This window comes from Calypte anna, chromosome 11 (genome assembly GCF_003957555.1).
Source record: "Calypte anna isolate BGI_N300 chromosome 11, bCalAnn1_v1.p, whole genome shotgun sequence".
NCBI lineage: Eukaryota > Metazoa > Chordata > Aves > Apodiformes > Trochilidae > Calypte > Calypte anna.
Genome location: NC_044257.1, coordinates 15,368,873 through 15,388,332, shown reverse-complemented (window position 1 = coordinate 15,388,332; position 19,460 = coordinate 15,368,873). Strand labels below are relative to the sequence as shown.

The window sequence follows — 19,460 nt, the reverse complement described above, 5'->3', positions numbered from 1 at the left end:
TATAGCTTGGGCAGGTAATAGAGAAACATATCCTCGATATGGCACTCAGTGCCATAGTCTAGCAACAGCAAGGGTGGATCAAGGGTTGGACTCGATGATCTCTGAGGTCCCTTCCAACCCAGCCAATTCTATGATTCTATATGTATGGGGAAGAGCTGGGTGATGGGTGTAGCTCTGTCCTCTTCCCTGTATGTGTTCTGTTATTTATGAGTACACAATACCTGCTTGCTTGCCCCGAGCTGCTTTGTAGTTCCTGTAAGGTCCCTGGTTACAGGAAGGTAGAGATGTGAAACGTGTATCTGAGCATCAGCCCAACTTTTTAGCTGTTACAAAGAAGAGACTGCCTTTCCCAGAAACAAGAGGCAGAAACAGGCAGTAGGCCAGCTACTCACAGTGTTTTAGAGTACTTCGAAACTTTATGATAAAATCATTATCATCTCGGGCATTTAAGTTACTTGGGAGAGAGCATTAGGAAGGAAAAGTTGCACAGAGTGAAATGCATACTGGAATCATAATGGGTCTGAGTTCTGGAAGGCTCCAGGAGGGTTTGAGTGGGAGGCGTTGAGAGCCAACTCTTAACGTTCCTCCTATTTTGCCTATCAGAAAAAAATCTGGAATTGATTCAGAATCCTAACATTGTGTTGGATACTTTGTCAAACTAACATGTGAATCACACAGGTGGAGGTTCTAAAAATCTCCCAGTAGCAGATAGTCCTGAACTAACTTCTGTGAGAGTTAAACTGTGATGCTGAAAACCACAAAAAGCCCCAAATCAGTGTGTGCTACAATCATGTTTCTAAGTCAGGGAAAACAAACTTTTATAGGAAAATTTACACATTTACTTAGTTTCAAAATAAAAACATTCCTGTGCAATCGCTAAAATATTTACATTGTGCTATGAAGTTACAAACATTGACACATATAAAGTGAATCAGAAATTTCAGGTACACAAAGCTCACGCAATAGGTAACAATTGAAAAGAAACTTTTACACTATAACTGAATTTTCAGATCAAATCCACCTCAATTTAAAAACTATGCAGCAGGGTACATAAAAGTACCTGTAAAATTACCAACTACAGTTTCTCAGCTCTGAAGAACTCCAATGCAAAGCTGTGGATTGCATTAGTGAATGTTACCATCTTGATTCCACAGTCTTAATGTCCCCAAGCACAAACCAGTGGCCAAGTGCAAGGACTGTAAAAGGATCTTTCCAGGCTTTAATTGATGTATTCCAAAACATGGGACTTCCTCAAAAGAAAATTGCCTTTCATTTTATTCCTCTAAAATAAAATTTCCTAAGACATTAATATCAGTAGACAGATTTTTCATGAAAAAAAACAACCCTGTATCTAAATGAATTTCCACTAAAGCTGGATGAAAGCTTCTGACATTTATATTCCAGCAGTCCCTTCTTCCCCGTGCCCTGTAATGGTCTTCATCTTGAGATAAAAACATGCCTGTCCTGCAGTCATGTAGCTCCACTTGTTTGGATGGGATTCACACATTCAAAATGGGACACATTTCCCCTGACACTACTGAACTGGAGCCAAAATAAGGTGGCCACCTAGAATATCTTGACCACCTACAGCTATGACAGTCAACTGAATAGCCACAGCTGCCTTATTGACTCTTTATTGAGCTTTAGCTTCACAAATACCACTAAAACACAACTAAGAGCAGCCATCACATTAAAATTTAAAATACCATCTAACTCCATTCAAGCTTTCCATTCAACTTCTTTATTATTTAAGAAAAGGGCCAACTCTTCTGTTACAGACAATTGTAGAAAAATAATTCAAAAATAGCCACCACTTGGAAAAACCCTTTAAGGGATTATCAAAGAATAAGTTAGTTTTTAAAAATAATGTTTGGACTTTCATTATGGTTTAGATAAATACCAGTAATAAATTGTATTTCTCTATGAATTTGTTTTAAACTAAGGGCTTGTAAAGCCTCCTGGAAGTAAATCTTTTTTGTCTCTAATTTTGAAGTAATTCCTGGCTTTGTGTGGTATACAGGTAAGCAGTGGTGAAAGAGGTGCATCAGCCATACCTAGAGAAAGACAGACAGATAATTACAGCTTACCTCAAGCAGTATTTACCTTTCATAACACTTATAAAACTAAAACCACAGCTTAAGTATCTATCCACAAGCATTTTAAGAACAAGATAGAAAGAGAATACAAGATGGCAAAAATATTTAACTGTCTATTTACCTCCATTTTAGAGAGCTGGGACACTTACCTGCTGGTGCTAAGGATTTCAGTGATTCTAAAAGATTTGGACTTGAAAACTTGACCATGCATCTGAAGGGTTCTTTTTTATCCAAAATATGCATTTTAGGATCACTTCTAAAAGTCGTCTCAAGCTGTTAAAAAAAAGAAAATTTAACTAGAGAGTATAAGCAAACATATTTTATTTATATGTTACTATTTAAGCAGTATGTTAAAAATGTAATAAGGCTGCATCTTATTTGTCTGTTATTTCTGATGTTAATATGATTCTACCTGCAGAAATATTTTAATAAAATCAGAGGGTGCCACCATGTGGTAAACAGTTTTCTGCTGAAAGAGGCAGCTTGTTAAGTAAAAACATTAAGTATCTCTTTAGAATTCCCAGTATATTCGTTCATCAGGTAAAATTCATGCATCATTCAAGTTAAATTGTGGTATTAGCAGCACCAGTTATATATGTACTTCAAATAACTTTAATTTCTCAAGCTTTGCACTGCTGTGTAAGTCTTACCTTTACAACAAAAACAAGTTAAAATGCTTAGTTCTCAAGGCTGAAAGAGTAAAACATGATCTAGTAGTCTGACCAAATACAAATCTATTTCTTAAAGATGCATTTAACTAATTTATTTTAAAAGATTTTCTTCCTGAAGGTTGAAGTAATACTAGATTTTTCTTAATATCATTTTTTTTTTAATAAGGGTAATCTATTGCTTGTCCTACCTTATATTGAGCAAATTCAAGTTTTGGTTGGGGACCATGACCAAAAACTTCCCAATTCACTCTCTCTATTTTTTCTTTCTCAGTTTTGTTTTCTCGAATTATCCTTAAATCCACTGCAGAGAAAGAGCAAGGAAAGGAAGATAAGAGATAAAATGGAAAAACAACTTTGTCAGGTGATATAGTCCTGTTTTTCTGATCAGGTGATTACTCCAGTGAAAATCTGAAAATAATAATTTTAAAAAATTCATCACGAGCTTTTCTTTCCTTTTTTTTGAAATAAATTAATTCTCTCTCTATATATTACATTCTTACCAAGAGGAAAATAAAAAAGTAAGCTAATAGGAAAGGAGATATTTGGCACTGCTTATTTTTCATTTCATAGCTACGTTCACTGGCAGCTACAGGGTAATATTTACCTCTCTTAGGGATAGCCAGTATTGTAGCACCCCACCAACCAGTGATGGAGAACAATGTGCATGTAATGTATGCACATTTCCTATTGTTAATCACACTTTAAAAGGCAGCAGTAATGACATTCAAACAGCTGTTTAATTTAAAATACACGTACCATTCTCTGGTGCTACATTCCTTTCTTGTAGAGGTCTTGGACAATGAGTTTGGAAGTTCTTCATAGGAGAAAAAAAAAAAAAAGAAAAAATTTAGCCCATTTTCAATGTCTGCAGCTTAAACAAACTTTCCAGATTTCTTGCTAGTTCTCATTCTGAGAGTGAGTCATTTACCACTTTTTGACAATTACTGGAAGTCAGAAAGCCTAACTTCATTTTGAGAAAAGAATGCCCATCCTATGGCATTTGTGAGCATTCCCCTGTTCAGAAGTTTTATATGGACAAGCAAAGTGCCCGTTCTAATAGCCTTCAACTCACTGCTCTAGAAAGCCCAGTGAAATCGTGCTAAAAAATCCTAGAACTGACTTGTTCATATGATTTTAGACAAAACCCAATACTTATCTTGGGATGTACCTGTAGAGTGGCTCACCTGGCTGTATCTCCTAAACACAATATCTTTGAGGGAGCTTAATGAATGACCTCGAAGCTCCATTTCACGAATGTCCTGGTAACTGGTAGCAACAACCAGGGCCTTCAAATAGAAATAGAAATTGTTAATTACATTATTTCTAGACATTGAGATGTTTTTGTTTCAAGTTAAGTAACTTTAAGTAAGCAGGATTCTTAATATCTGAAAAAAAAAAAAGTTGAATAGATGGTTATCAAGTTAATATTTAAAGGCATTCAGAGGATTAACCAGATAAGCCCCCTATGGTTTTATTGTCTGAAAAATAAACAAACAGATAAAACTGTTACATTACTAGGTACAAAAATCTGCTAAATAGATAAAAAATGTAAGTTACCAACACTGATCTCCACAAGCTGACAGAAAATGTCTTTTAAAACAGTAACAGCACTCCCCAATAAACTTATACATTTAGTTCTTTGAAGTTAACTGCATTGATGTAATATTCTGCAATTTAACTGAATACTGACTAACACTTGGCTAAGAAATTAGAACAAGGTTGGCAAAAATATCAATAACCTGAATTAATTTGTGATACTCTATTCCAAATGTAGTAAAGATTGGTTGTGTGCCATTTTTATCATGAGCCAAGGGAAAAAACCCAAACATGTAAATTAGTAAATTACATTAAGTGACAAATTTTTACCCATGCTCTTAAAAGCTAACACAATTATAGTCCTGTATGGCTGCAGCAAAGTCAGCTTTATGAAGTTTCAGTCTGTACCTGACACAGCAGAGGCAAGTTGCTCCTGAAGACAGAGGCAGAAATGAAGACATAGGGAGTCTGTGAATGGTAAACAGCATAACTGGTTTTGTACTGGTTTGGTTTTGTGTATGGTGTTCCCCAGGCAACTCTAATCCAGATTGCATTGTCCTCATATTCTCTAAAGTTGATGGTCACCTAAACAGAAAAAGAAATGCCTTGATTTACCAGCACATTCAGGTACCTGGAAAAATTTTGGTCTCTCTTAGCCCCGTGCTAAAGAGATGAAAACAATCTATTGACACCATACTCATGTGGCAGATTTGGAATGGATTTATTCTTACATTTTTCAAGGCTGTCCGAAGTTGTCTTTTGATTTTTTTTTTGAAATCTGTTAAGTCAAAGATTTCTGTTTCTTCACCTGTTACACACACACACAAAAAAAGAAGAAACTGGATTTATGTTTACAAGAACTACTTCAGAGATGTTTCTAGAGTTGCTGAAACAAAATTAAGCAGAAATAATGAAGTTGCATAGCCTTATACAAAAAGCTGCATATTAGATTTGAGCCTCATTATTGCTATATAGGGAAAAGCTTAATATTTATTTAGTAGCTACTAATTTCTAGTAGTTGCTTGAGAAGTTAATTGAAAATACTGTAAAAACATTAAAAATAACACTATTGAAAAAATTTATACTGACTATACTTGTGTTTAAAAAGTATGATATGAAGCAGCACTGCAGCAAGTTGCTGAGGATGGTGAGATTACAGCAAGGAAAGGCATTTTACCTTTTTTGTTCATCTGGTAAACACTCCACATTCTTTTGTTTTGGTAGATGTGGTTGTCTAAAAAAAAAAAAAAAAAAGAATTATTCAATATCATAGTGTATTATCAAACAAGGAACAAATAATTTTACAGTACTTTCATGACCAGGTTATTTAAAAAAAGATTACTTCTGGTAATGCAGTATAATTTATTCAGCATTCTTAAGTGCCACTCAAAGTTAAAATAAAAGCAAAATAGTTTAATTAAAGCAGATGGAAAGATACTTCAAACTCAGTTAAGCAACTAATAAAGGGAATCTCTGAGGTTCAGTGTTTAAAGGATTTTACCTTAACTGACTGAAACTCAGGCCAAGCTCAAAGAAACGTAGAATGCTAAAAGAACTCTTGAGATTTAATTATGTAATAAAATTGTTAATTAATATTGACAATTATCAAGTTACTTAAAAAAAAGACATTATTTGTATTCTTTCCATACTTACAAATGATGTCTAGGACAGCTGCTTGCTTTATGTCTGCACAGTTTTCCTGGGAAGAAGAAAGTGCAGGGTGAACAGGAATAACAGTGCAGGTCCAGAATACTCTACCATGCTATTTAGTAAGTGAAAAATCTCAGTACTGAAAGATTAAATTACATCACACTGAAGTCCACAGCATGAACACTCTCTTCAAAGACAGCACCCCCAGTCCCAGAGGGAACACCACACAGGTTTGAGAAATCAGTAACAAAAAGCTGTGTCAGCAAATTTTAAGTGTTTTCACAGAGGCAGCAGGAACACTACTTCCATATTTTATGATGTACAAGCTAGTAGAAAGTAAAATTAATGGGTATTCATGACATTATGGAACCATGACTACTATTGCACCATCACAAGCTTTAACGTTATTATTGCTTCCTCCTCATTTAACCTTTACAGCATGAAAAGATGTAAGGAAACTTTAGGACACTACTTGTAACAGATAACAACGTTTGGTAACATTCTCTATTATTGTCTATTGTCTCTTTCAAACTATGGCATTTGATATCTTAAAAGAATAATATGAGTTTCTTGACTGCAGTTTGATCTACGCCACATGTGATCAACCTGAGAGTATGAAACTTAAAGGGAATGCTGAAAAAAAGCTATAGAATTTAAGAGATATCAGTAATAATTATTTATCTGGGTTCTGACACTCTATATAAAGACTCTTGGGACACCAAAATCAGAGTATGTAAGGAGGACATGAGAAAACTTTGCTTGCAGTATGCAGAATGGAAGCAGTTCTGCCCAGTGAAAGTTTTCAGAAAAATCAAAAAAGCCTAAAAAGATATAACCTGCTGCCATCATTACCCAAACTACAGAGATTTAGATTAGTACCAGGTAGTGAGTAGACATCTCAATCAATGCCTTTATTTTACAATTTAGATATATACCCCATTTCTTAAAGGTTTAACACATTGAGGTTTTATCTATACCTTGGGCAACTCAGAGCTCAAAACATTTCCACACTTAATAAGGTCAATCCTGAACTTGTATCAATCACACAAACACGATGACATTATCAACTCAGCTTTACATTTTCCAGATTACAACCTGCCACTTGATATTGTTACAGCCAAAGAAAATACATTTTTTCATAACAATTTTTAAAATAGTGCTTCAGCATGCACCCTGTATGCCCCTGCAAGGCATAAGAAGGAAAGGATTACCTCACAAAGCTGAACAACTTCCTGAGAAATGTTCTCCTTTATCTGGTGGAAGTTTATGTTTTGCAGCTGCGCCTCAGAGAGAAAGCCCCATTTCTGTAGCATTGTCTTGATTTCATCCCGGGGGATTTTGAGAACAGTTCTTCGGATGTACTCAGCCACAGTTTCATCCATCACGAAGCCACCTGGGAAGCTGAAATGAGAAAGATGTTCAGACCAAGGCAAGGGCAGGCTCAGGAGACTTGATCCCTTTGGAAAGTGCATCAAGCTGCACCTAAGTAGGACTAGCAGAACAATGCCATCCGTCCTAAGCCTAGCACTACCACAGATGCCGACGGACAACAACAACAGCGAATTAAAACCCTTTTTACAATTATTTTCCCTCATGCCCTCACGCGTTTCCCCCTCACTGACCGAGGCTTTGTGTGAGCTTCTGAATAAAGGAATTGAGCACTGGCCCTTACCCAGGGCTGCTACTGCCTGTCCGGTCGAATGAGAGCCCTCAAAGAACGCGCGGAGAACCGTGTCCCGGAGCACCGAACCGGTACCGCTCCTTCCCGCCCCGTCCGCAGCCTCCTCCCTTTCCCCTCCGCCCGCCGAGCGCTCTGCCCGCCCGCCGCGCGCCCTGCCAATCACCGCCCTCCTTTCGAAACGCCCAATCAGAATCCGCCAATCCCGGAGCCGACCAATCACAACACGCTCCTCCTGACTCCCCGCCCCCTTCTCCAGCTGCCGGGGCGCTGAGGCGGCTTCCGGTCGGGCCTGCCCGGGTCGGCGGAACCTTTGCCAGGTGCTGCGCGGCGGGTGGGTCCGATTCGGTACCGGCCTTGCCTGTCTGGGCTCGTTCTCTGGAGACTGGAGTAAGTGCGAGGATGGCTGAGAGAAGGGGAGGTTTTGGCCTGACCCCGGCGGGCGGCGTTGTTCCTTTCTAGCCCCAAAGGACAAGAGGGGGAGCCCCTCACTCCTGTCCCCTTCTCCCCCCCGCACTGCCTGGCCTGGGGACAGCTGTGCCTTGTCTTGCCTGAGCTTGGGGCTGCTTTCTGGGACCCTCTGTTCATCTTGCGTCCTTTTTCAGGGATCGAGGTGGACTTTGAAAAGGGCTGTTCTGAGTGGCAACACGGGGCTCTCCATGAGGACTGTCAGAAGCTTGTGTGGTATCCGTGTACCCCATCACAGCTGTAGGAACTCCTGGGAGTGCTGAGAAACTGCAGAGAGAAACCAGCACGGGTTAGGTCAGTGGGCCTCTTCCCCTGTCCTGTGGGTGTCAGTGTAGCAGCCCCTTTTAGCTGAAAACAAAGATGTGTTACAGTAACAGCACTGACTTTCTGTCAAGTGCTGCGTGTCCTTCAGCGGGTCCTGCTGCTCAAGGGGTGAGGTGCTGTCTGTCACAAGTTAACAGCCCAAACCAGGACATTGTCTTTTCCTCTTGATCCCTTATCGCTCAGAAGGCACAAACTAGTTCTACACTAAGCAAGGAAATCAGCAGAACTAAGTTTAGTGTTCTTTTCCACTAAATGAATGAAACAGCAGTGAAGTGAAGCCTGGTCTGGTGATTGTAGCTGAAGTACAAGAGAGGCTTGCAAAAGAGGAATTTGATGACAGCACCAAATTCAGTGTGCTCTACTTTTATACCTGCTGGGTCTTGTCATTCTTGACTGCATAATCATATTTTCAGAGCAGGAATAGAAAGAGATGCTTCAGTAATTGGAATATAATGTTATATTGTGCAGTGTTACTTGCTGCATATTGTAATAAAATATTCCACTAATTGTACTGTACGTTCTGATCTCTGTTGTATGAATATGACCCTAAATAATTGCCAGGAGGTGAAAACACCTTATCATGCTTATCTTGACCATGTATTTTAGCTAGAAACAAGCCTGCAGGAATTACTTGATAGTCAAGTTGGCATTCAACTTGCTTTATGCATTAGGCCTAATGAACACTTTCTTAACTTGAATCTAAGTATGAAATCAGGTTTGATACAGTTTAACAGCTCCTGCTGAAAGTAGCAAGTGACTTCTCATTCTGCTGATCTGAGGGATGTTGAATTGTTGGCAGAAAGTGTTCATTGTAAAAAAGACAATTGAAATCAGTAGGAATTTTATGTGTCAAAGTTTTATTACTATTATTTAGGTTTAAGGAAAATAAATGCAGTCTCCATAATGTAGAATAATACAAAAGCATTTTAAAAATAGACATAATTTACCCTTCCCTTTTGCATTTCTCTACAAGTCTTCATGGGTATTTATCTAAATTATCCAACCACCATTTTAATATGTAGTGTTGGAAAACTAGTGCATGGCTTTGAAGACAGAAATTCAAGAGGTTGTGACTTATTTTTATGAGATTGGGCAACATCATTAAAGTCTGGCTAAATTTCTTGTAAACACTGGAAAGTTAGGAGTCATTCTCAATGTCTGTCTCTGATAGCAACCATAAGAATAGTAGCATAGAATGATACTTTAGTATCCTGGGCTGGAAGGTATTTACCGTGTTACTGACAGCTAGAAACAAGAGTCTTTAGTTCAGGTTTCCCTTGGTTTTTGAAATGCTTTTCATCAGCTCTGATTTCTCATGTCACTGTGTGACTGATCTGAGCATTCTGAGCTGTTACAGAAGATATTTATAAATTGTATATGAAAGATAATAGTAGAAATACAGAAGTTTTGCTGAAGTGAGCAAATTATAATCCTCAGGTAGCACTAAGCAGTTGGACGTGGATCTGAGTCTTTATTTTTTGCTAAAACTTGATGGGGTCTTAGAGAACAACACCACTAATTTGAGCAAAGGAAGAACTGGTTGGTTTGCCAGTGCTTCTCTCCAAAGCCAAACAGAACAGTGCTATAAAACTGAGAACTTAAAAACATAACTCCTGGTCTTACATTAGACAGTGAAATGAAATGCAAAAGGATAAGTTCCATAGCGTGAGCGTCTCTGGCTTTACAGAAATTGGCAGATCCGTTTTCCCTTCCCTCCTCCTCCGTGTGCTCGTTTGCGGGGTCGTGCTGCCGCCTTGTGGGTATTATTTGAGGGTTTGCAGGAAACATTTGTGTTCTATGCTGTGGTTTGGGCTAAGGACTTTAATGATTAGCAATGTGAATGCTCGAATGCAATTTTTAATCTTCAGAGCTGGCACACGAGGATTTGCGTTTGGCTTCCAGTTAATTTTTATGAGGCAATTTGTGAATTCATCTTTTGTGTTTTGGTTTTCTTACTACTAAGATTTGAAACTTGAAAAAAAAAAATTATCTCTGTGTGCAACTTTTTACATGTAAAATTTGCAAAACTTTTAGAAATAGTCTTTTAACATACTTTAATTAGGAAAATAATTCCTGAATTCAAACCTTTCTTTCATTGTTATCCCCCAAACATGCAAATATGAAGCATTAAGCTAATCAGTGAGACTAAACCAACCTAATTTAGTTTTCCTTCTGTGTCAGGGAACTGATTGATCCATATTTATGGGAGATTCTGAGAAAAGAAGGGAACTTCCCTGGGTTCCTTGCACACTGATCTTATGCTTCATTTGGGAAAGCAGTTGGAATATGCCAAACCCTTCATTCTCCAGAGAGTTGTTGCTTTTACTGCTCTTTCCCATGGAGGAGGGCAGGAGGAAAATGAACAAGTGGAGAGAAATAAAGGACTTCATCCTGAGTTGTGGTGTCTAACAGGAGTGTGTGTAAAGTGTTCTTGGCTGCTTTTTTGGGTCAGCCTTTTGGTTTCTCCTACTTGCTAGGTATTGGCAGATTTGTTGTGAATTCTATAATGCATATTGAATCCTTTTGCACACTAATAGTAAATATTTAATACATCAGGCATAGACAGGTAGGAAGGCTTTTAGATTAGGGTTGTGTGTCACTTCTTGATAACTTGCCTCTTATGAAATCTTGAGCAATTTGAAGTGCTTAGTGTCCAAAATTACTTATGGAAGGCACTACCATAAAAGTAGTTTTTCTAAACAAAAATATTAGCTTTTTTTTTTAGGATTTTTTCTTAGATTCTATCTATATAAAATTCTGTCCATGTGGACTTAAGTTCTGGTAAGATGACAACTTGCTATCTATTATTTTAGATTAGAGCATTATTAAGAAGAAACTAAGGAAACCAATAGCTCATCCTGTCCTTTTTTCATACATGTTTTTCTTGCTCTTGAAACTCTTTCATCTGTCAGTCATTCCTCTGCAGCAAAAATACTTCAGTCTTCTCTGATCATTTATAGATTACTGTCTAACCTGACACTCCTAAACATAATATTGAGCATTGATAACACTCTTCAGTCATGATCAAAAGTACTGAAAGGCTCCAGTTAAGCCTTCCATGACTGCTATAAGATGTTTTGTTTCTCCAGTCCATCATATGGGTACCACATCTGGCAACTGAACTTGAAAGATTTTAATATTGAAGATTATTTGAAGATTAATTTCAGCAGTGCCAATCTACGAACTGGTGTGGCAGTTCAGAGCTCTGTGCTTTGTGGTGCCAATCCTGCCAGAGAGGCCATTGGAAGGTTCATTTGAGTTGTTGGAAGGCCTTTAATTGATGAAATACCCTCACCTATCTATTTGTGGCATGGATAGCTTTCATCCACTTTATCTGATAATATTTTGCAAACAATGGCAATGTTTACTAATTTAGTTTAGAAAGGATGAATGTTGAAATGCTCCCTGTGCCTCTCTGGCCTGTGCATCAGGCACACTGCCTGTTTCACCAGGGCATTATTCTCACTTTCTCCTTCTGAGACAGCCAGCTCAGATGACAGTTTTAGGAAGGGCATTCAGAGGCTGCATGATTAAGAGATTTAATAATCAGCTGGGTTCTCACATGTTAAAGTAAAGCACAGTCACTGAGCAGGTTGCCCTCTCAAGGGAATGCTAACTCCAGTGCTATCAGAAAAATCCACCGATAAATTTAAAACGTATTGACTTTGTGTGGCATGCAATCAAAAGCTGGTGGCAATAACACAGCAGGGTTCTTAATCACTTTGCTGTTACAGTCGTGCTCCTGCTGTCATATTTCTAAAGGTTCATTTGTTAATTTGCTGAATAGAATGCTTAAGCAATTTGTATGGTTTCCAACTTTGGTGCTAAAAGTAAATGCAATGTCACATTAGACTTCCAGATAGCATGGGGAAGACTTCTGAAAGAAATGACTACAGGTGTTTCCAGCCCTATGCAGAAAAGATTCTCATGAGTCTCAAGAGGCTTTTAAATCTCTTTGGGCTTTCAGGATTTTGTTTGCTTGTGGGAATGTAACTTCTGTTAAGCTGAACACATGATGGAGAATGCTAAGTTAGTGTACACATCTCTTCAAGCAGAATGTATTACTGAGTATTCTAGGAATAGCACTGTAGATTATAGCTGCCTGCATTGCAACTGAATATTGGGATTTTATGCTTGCAGAATTTGCTGACTTAGCTGCTCTGTTTAGTTGGAGTGTTACAGCAGTAATGATGGCTACTTAGTGCAAGTTGTAGTGGTATTTGCCTGCTGTACTGCAGCTAGACAGGCGATCTGTTTGGGAGAAGGGGGAATGATAAAATAGGAAGTAAACAAACAAACAAAAAGGCATCTCTTCAATTCAACTTTGTCAAGGTGAGCCCGTTTTTCCTAGTAGTAGCTGGACTTTTCTTCTTAGGAAGGTGAAAAGGTAATCTGCAGTTCCCAAAAGATTAATGCTTCTAGAGAGTCCCTGAAAATGAAAACCCCAAATGCATTCTCATGTCCATGATAGCAAAGAAAATAAAATTCCAGTTAACTTTTAACATTTGAGCTGTGTAGATGAACAGATGTGCTGGTTTTAATTACTTTAACTGTTTAATATACGTTATACATATTAAGCTGCATTTTGATCTAAAATATTTTTTGCTAAAATAGTAATGTGTGATAATATCTGCAAGCAGTTAACTGGAAACATTTAATTATACTTTCTTATATTTTAATGTTGGCAGGTGGAAGTTTTCTCAGATTCATGTCCTTTCACTGCTAAAATTATCCCTCACTAAAGATGCATCCAGACCTGTCTCCTCATCTGCACACTGAAGAATGTAACCTAGTTATCAGTCTGCTCAAGAAGTGTCATAAGGAGGTAAGGAGTTTTGAGCAGAGAAAAGAGTGGGTGGGTTGGGGAAATGAGTGTCAGATAAATTAGTGAGAATATTATGTGATCATAGAGAGAAAAACCTCCTCCAGGCAGAACAGCCATGAAATGTAGATAGTGCATTTTCACTGAATAGGTATCTGACAACTGTGTGTAGAATTTTGCCAGTGATCTCATTGGGAAATAAAACATGCCTTAGGATTTCTTGTGCTTCAGCTTGACAAGTATGGACCTGTTTTAAGAACTAAAATAATTTTAGTACTGTGTGCCCCTCAAAAAAAAAACAATAATAAAAGCAACTTCACATTCTCTCTTTTTGTATGCTCACAACTTTTCCATATTCCAGCTGTCCACTGAGCAGATGTTTCAGTCTGTTTACACATAGATGTGTTGAGGGGGATCCTGACATGCAGCATGCCTCACATTCAGTGCTTAGAGTGCTAAATGCAAACTGCTGTTTGACTTCCATCTTCTAAAAAGGCACTACCCAAGGATATAAAATGCCAAGGAGTCTTCAGGCTTCTCGGGTTCTTCATTGCTTCAAGAAGGTGGAAGCTGCAACTCAATTGTTTAAAAGCCTTTATAAAAACTTCCTCTATAGTGAACCTCTCAATGTAGAAGAGTCAGCCCCTGCAATGAAAGCTTAGATATCTGCAGCACTGTTGCAGTACTGTTCATTAGTTTCCCAGTTCTCTCCTACACTCTAAATAGAAGTCCTTTACAAATATATTTCTGTGTTAGCACATAAAAATTTCATTTCCACTGTGACAAAAATATATTTAAATGTTGAGTGTGAAAACAATGGTTTTCACTATTGCATGCAGCCTATAACATTTTTTCAGATGTGGTCTTTATACTTTTTTGTAATGAATGTTAATATGTAAGCATTATAGGCTTTTTGTATAATGTAGCTTATTTGACTGCCTTGAGTTGAAGAGGGAACTGGAACTAAAAGGTGTACTTGAATTCCTTGGCAGCAAGTGAGCCAAAGGAATCCATTGCCAGTTCCACTTATGAAAGGAATAGAAGCAGCAATAATACAGCCATGCACAGGATTATATTCTCTTGGTTTTGTTTGAAGCTGATCTCTACATGAAGAGGAATTACTTTTGTCAGTCTTGTGCTCAGTTACGAGAGGGTATTTGTGCTAGCAGTCTTGGAACAGAAGGGAGGAAGGTGGCTGCTATCTCAGTTGAAAGAAAGTAATACCTTTTTGTTTCAAATTTAAGGGGAATGTAATAAAATTTTCTTTAAAATTTAAGTCACTGAAGTGTGAAAAGTCAATAAGCTTAATCAGTTATCAGTGGTTACCTTCTAGTTTATTACAATGTCAAAATGTCCTAGAAATCTTCATTTGTAATTTAAATCAATATTCCTGAGAGATGAAAAGCATGATTTTTTTTTTAATCCCGTGTCCTGTGTGTTCATTTTTGCAAAAGTCAGTTTTATTTTTTCAGTTACTTTATTCCTAATCTAGAACCTGCCCATTGTATCAGATTTTGCATCTAGTGAGGAGGTTGATGGGATTCCTATTTGATGTCTTTTTTTTTTTTTCCTTTTTAACACTCCACTCCAGTGCCAAGAGTGTCTTTAGAGAGACTTACTTTTATAGGTGGCAGATGAGAGAACCACATAGTGTCCTGCAATTCTATTGCTGCAATGGGCATAATAACTATTTTTGAGAAACTGGTTCTTTTTTCCCTTGTAATCTGAGCTGAAAAGTTGACAGCTTTGGCATCTGGCTACATAAACATAGATTCCAATCATTGTGTGCAGTAGTAAGAGAGGAAATTGCTTGAAATGTGGGTGCTCACCTTGCAACTTGACATGCAGGTATGGGAATGCAATACAAAACTAAATCTGTATTAGCTAAAACTAGAATGTTGTAAAAGCAAGATCAGCATGCAGTAAAGTGACCATTTATCACATGCAGCTGCTTCAGAGTGTCATCTGATGCCCTTTATAAAGCAGGGAGGTATAAACAAGCTAATTATAGCACTGCTATAGCTGAATGTTTGGCATAATCTTTATTAGCCCACTTCAGTCATGTTCTGTTGGCTGAAATCTTGTCCCCTGTTTGAATTCTTAATAGTGTTTAATTCCATCTGGCCACTCATCAGCTATACAAAGGTGCAGGAGTGTCCCTCTGAAATGCAGAAGTCTTTTAAAAAATAATTAATTCTCTAAAAGATTAGTCAATTGTCTCTATTGATTGTGTAGCTGTAAATACTGACTGAAGCCTCCACTCCTTCAGCTCTTCAAATTGGCTTGGATGCTCTGCTACCAGATTCTGCTGAGATTCTGTGGCGTGGTAACAAGCATCACTGAAAGAGTAGTCCTTTTAGAAGGAATTATTCTGGGAGTTATTTGATGGCTGACAATATGAAATTGCTTCAGGAAAGTCTGGGTAAGAGGACAGATTTTCATGGTGAAATATCACCAGGTTAGCTGGGGAGTGCTTTTGTGAGGACAGTGCCTGCAATTTTTCAGAAACTAAGTAACACTGAAGTATGCTTAAGGCCCGGAGTTGAGCTGTGCCATAAATATGGTAAGTACAACTCATTTATTAACCTTAAGATTTGGAGAAACTTAATCCCCTGTTTTTTTATACCAGTTTTAACATTTCAGTCATTTAAGCCTAGTGCATACATCTTCTGGCACATATTTTCATTTATTGGAGCATCAAGTCCTTAGCTACTCCAGGTCATGAAGTAATAAGGAAGACAAAAGCACAGAGGACCCTGCCTTTGCATCTCCCTGCATCTTTATACCTCACAAGCTGGTGTTCAGAATCTTTATGTTTTGTATGCTATTCAAGTTGTGAGACTGATTTCCAGATCAATAAAATCAAATAAATAATCAATAAAAAAATCAATAAATCAAAAAATCAATAAAATCAATAAAATAAAAAAAAACACTTAGTATTCATAGCTTCAGCCTGGGTATCCTATTTCAGTCAGGGTGTACAGCATGGTGGGTACCTCCAACCTTCAGTTGTTCAAATGAGATTCAGTAATAAAAACTTCAAGCCATTTAAGACAAAGTTACAAACTATCATTTTTCAGAAAAAGAGAGAAGGAAAAGAAAACCAGGCCCTGTTGCAAAATGCAAGTGACTTCTAGGAAATCCAGAGTTTCAGAGGAAGAAGCCTTTGAATTGTAATTTTCTTTTCTCTCCCCACCTGATCAGCACAACATTTTGAAATTTTTTGGCCATTGCAATGATATTGACCGTGAGATGCGGAAATGCCTAAAGAAAGAGGTAAGAAGCAGATTTTTACTACAAATTAAATGCTTAATAAAAAAAGTCCATGGGAAGTCCTTCAAAGATTATTCACAAGTATAGAATAGGTGCATATGTAGTGTTTAAGATTTGTTGTTCATGTTCTATGTAAAAAGATGGATGTGTTATTGAAAAAATTAAATATTGGCATGGGAAAAAGTTAAGCATTCTATAAATGTTTGGTAACATTCTGGGCCATTATTTTAATTTAAGACCAATCAGTATAATGAGTGAAAAACTGCAAATCCTTTCCAAAATCAATCTTCTTGGTAGTTGATGACCTTATATGGATAACTGAGTATTTATGGGTTAGTTGGATTTTGCTCTTTATACCAATTATTAAAAACTTCTACAAATACTCTAATTTGAGGCCAAGAATATTTTGCTTTCAATTAAAGAAATATCAGAGCACGCACTGATTTTTAATTTTTCAGTTTTTGTTGCAGTGAAAGCAGGTAAAACGCTTCAGTCTTAAGGATGTTGCTAGTGCAGGGGCATACTTGACATCATGGTTGTCTTATCCATGTATCTAAACTGAAAAGGCATTCATGGGTTACATTTTAAATTGCAGTCGTTACATTTAAACAGTCTCCATTGTTTCTTTTTTAAACCATAAAAAACCCTCAAACACCTTACCCTCATTCAATCCAGATTTGCCTTTGTTCCTTTCATCTTGGTATACGACTTTATCTGTGCATGTGGTTAATTACCACAATTAAAAATAGACCAAGTCAGTGATGATAAATTCATGTTTCAGAAGGCAGACATTACAGTAATTGGTATAATTTAAAAGGAAAAGAACCTGGCCTGTTCTCCAGAATAGCATGAGTACAGCTTTTTTCCTAGTTTATATGGGAAGTGGAGCTGCTATACATAGATGGATGTATAAATTCCTCCATAAGATTAATTGAATCTTTATTAGAGTGTTTAATACTCTTTAGCTTAACAACCTCAACTTAGAAACGTGTTTTAATCAAATAAAGTTATTTTCAAAGTAAAAAACCCCAACAATTCATAGATATTAACAAAAACTGCATTTGTAATGCAACAGTTAAAGGTGTTGTTTCTTTTCCTGCGTAGTGAATGCTTTCTACACTTTTAAATTTGTTTAATGGTTTAATGGTAACAGCTGATGTAGTAATTCCTTGCCTGTCTTACAGTATGAAGAAAACAGGGCCAGGAGCCAGGAGCTGCGACGGAGGATAATTAATGCTCACAGAAACTCAGAGAATTGAGCTGTACTGTACTTGAACAGCTGCATCTCACCAGGGACACTCAGTTAAAAGTGGACAGAATACTTTCCCATCATCAGTGCTCAGCCTGTGGCTTGTGAAATGGTGAAAAAATAAATGCACCTAATGCATACTCATTTCCAGCAAGGCAAACAATGTGCAAAAAAATTTAAATACGATAAATGAACACTGACAGCCTAATTTTTAACCTCTAAAGGAAGACTTGTGGCAGATCTTTGCTCTGGCATACTTCTGTTATGATAGTTAAGTAAAAAGGAATTACTTTGTGTAGAATATTATGTATTGGAGGCTGCTATATCCCCTACATTCTGTTGAGTTGCATTTATTGCTTTCTGTTTGGCAGTTCCTCTTTCATATCTTGTTTTCTGTTCTTTTTTTCTCCCTTACAAAACACTGAATTACTTTTTCCATCACTCTTTGTAGTGTTGTGATAACACTGCTTAAATGCACTCGCAGAAGGAAGTTTTAAACCTATGTGAATTGAGCTTGGAAATTGCCTATCAAGTAATAATTGGAGTTCTAGTATTTTTATTCAAGCTAAAATGATGAAACTACCATCTTTCACTGAGAAGATTAAAAAATCCTTCATGGCAACCATATGTACAGTGTAGACTCTTTTAAGACAATTTTATCATCATACCCAAAGCAAGCTGCTTTAGAAACTCAGAATGGAACATTTCCAGGGATTTACAAAGCTTTGCCTTGATTTTTGTTGAGTACAATCGATGCATGCTGAGTGTTTTTTGAAGAGGAGCATTGCCAAAACCCAAAGCTAAAGAGTTCTTCCACATGCTGTGGTACAAACTTGAAGTCAAGTTATGACTATTGCTGTTGAAGAAGAATTCAGATTGAAGAGAAAGGAAGTGTCACTTGCCTTTCAGTTAAGCAAGTCACCTAGTATTGTCTTAACCAAGCACCTTGCTAGCCTAAAAGAACCACTTATTTGCTGTAAGACTGCAGAAAGTCCTCAACAAGCCTGAATTCAGAAGATTTGATATTTGATATATCAAATATTGATATTTGATATTAAAACGTATGCTGGTTTGTGCAGTGATGGAGCTGCTTCTCTGACTCTCTGCTGTATATTTTAAAATTACTTTTCCTTTCTGCCTTGCAACAAAGGAGTATTAACAATATTATTGAACCAAATATAATAAGTGTCAGCCTTTTGAAAAAAGGGTGCCTGTCTGCAATAATCTCTCCAGTTTGTTGTATGAACCATTGTTGACACTCAAATCTTCACATAAGTACATACACCTGTTTCTTGAATAAGGCTGTTATTTTGTGATCTCTTTTGAAAGAAATTAGAATAATGTAACTTATTTTTAAATACTTGTCTGAACCCAGTTGAATTGGTAAAGCTTATCACAAATGTTTTCCTTGAAAGTTCCAAGAAAAACTGAAGCAATAGTTTCTGAATATTTTGACATACTGTCTGCTTTCTTAGAAGAAGTAAATGATGTATTCTTTGAATTAAATACTTGAGTGGTTGGAAGTGGTACAGACTTTTTATTGGTACTCTTCAGGGTACTTCTGCAGCGTACTTAATAGTGAAGTTCCCTAACTGGGAACTCTGCATCCTTGATCCTCCTTCTGTTTGCCATGACAAAGTCTACTTCAAGCAACCTTTTCAACAGGACTTGGTGGTGCTTGTAATCTTTGAGT

At 37.3% G+C, this 19,460-nt stretch overlaps 2 protein-coding genes across 5 annotated transcripts; one reads left to right on the top strand and one right to left on the bottom strand.

The window, feature by feature from the left end:
- Window positions 1–1,881: 1,881 nt before the first annotated feature.
- CENPN (centromere protein N) lies at window positions 1,882–7,711 on the bottom strand. The gene is made up of 11 exons (XM_008491644.2): window positions 7,626–7,711; window positions 7,165–7,354; window positions 5,957–6,002; window positions 5,481–5,537; window positions 5,035–5,111; window positions 4,712–4,888; window positions 3,952–4,053; window positions 3,524–3,581; window positions 2,956–3,068; window positions 2,246–2,369; window positions 1,882–2,054 (listed from the first exon to the last, which is right to left on the bottom strand). Exons 2-11 carry the CDS (start codon window positions 7,333–7,335, stop codon window positions 1,939–1,941), a joined length of 1,041 nt encoding a protein of 346 aa, XP_008489866.1. The 5' UTR covers window positions 7,336–7,354; window positions 7,626–7,711; the 3' UTR covers window positions 1,882–1,938.
- A 164-nt stretch (window positions 7,712–7,875) lies between these two features.
- On the top strand, window positions 7,876–18,972 carry CMC2 (C-X9-C motif containing 2). Of its 4 annotated transcripts, none has more exons than XM_030457881.1 (4): window positions 7,876–7,951; window positions 13,112–13,248; window positions 16,450–16,521; window positions 17,703–18,972. In XM_030457881.1, the coding sequence occupies exons 2-4, from the start codon at window positions 13,168–13,170 to the stop codon at window positions 17,775–17,777; spliced, it is 228 nt and encodes a 75-aa protein (XP_030313741.1). In that variant the 5' UTR covers window positions 7,876–7,951; window positions 13,112–13,167; the 3' UTR covers window positions 17,778–18,972. The 4 variants fall into 4 exon arrangements, with proteins under 4 accessions (XP_030313741.1, XP_030313740.1, XP_030313742.1 ...); XM_030457880.1 differs by having other exon boundaries at window positions 7,896–8,021; XM_030457882.1 differs by having other exon boundaries at window positions 7,912–7,965.
- The last annotated feature ends 488 nt before the right edge of the window (window positions 18,973–19,460 follow it).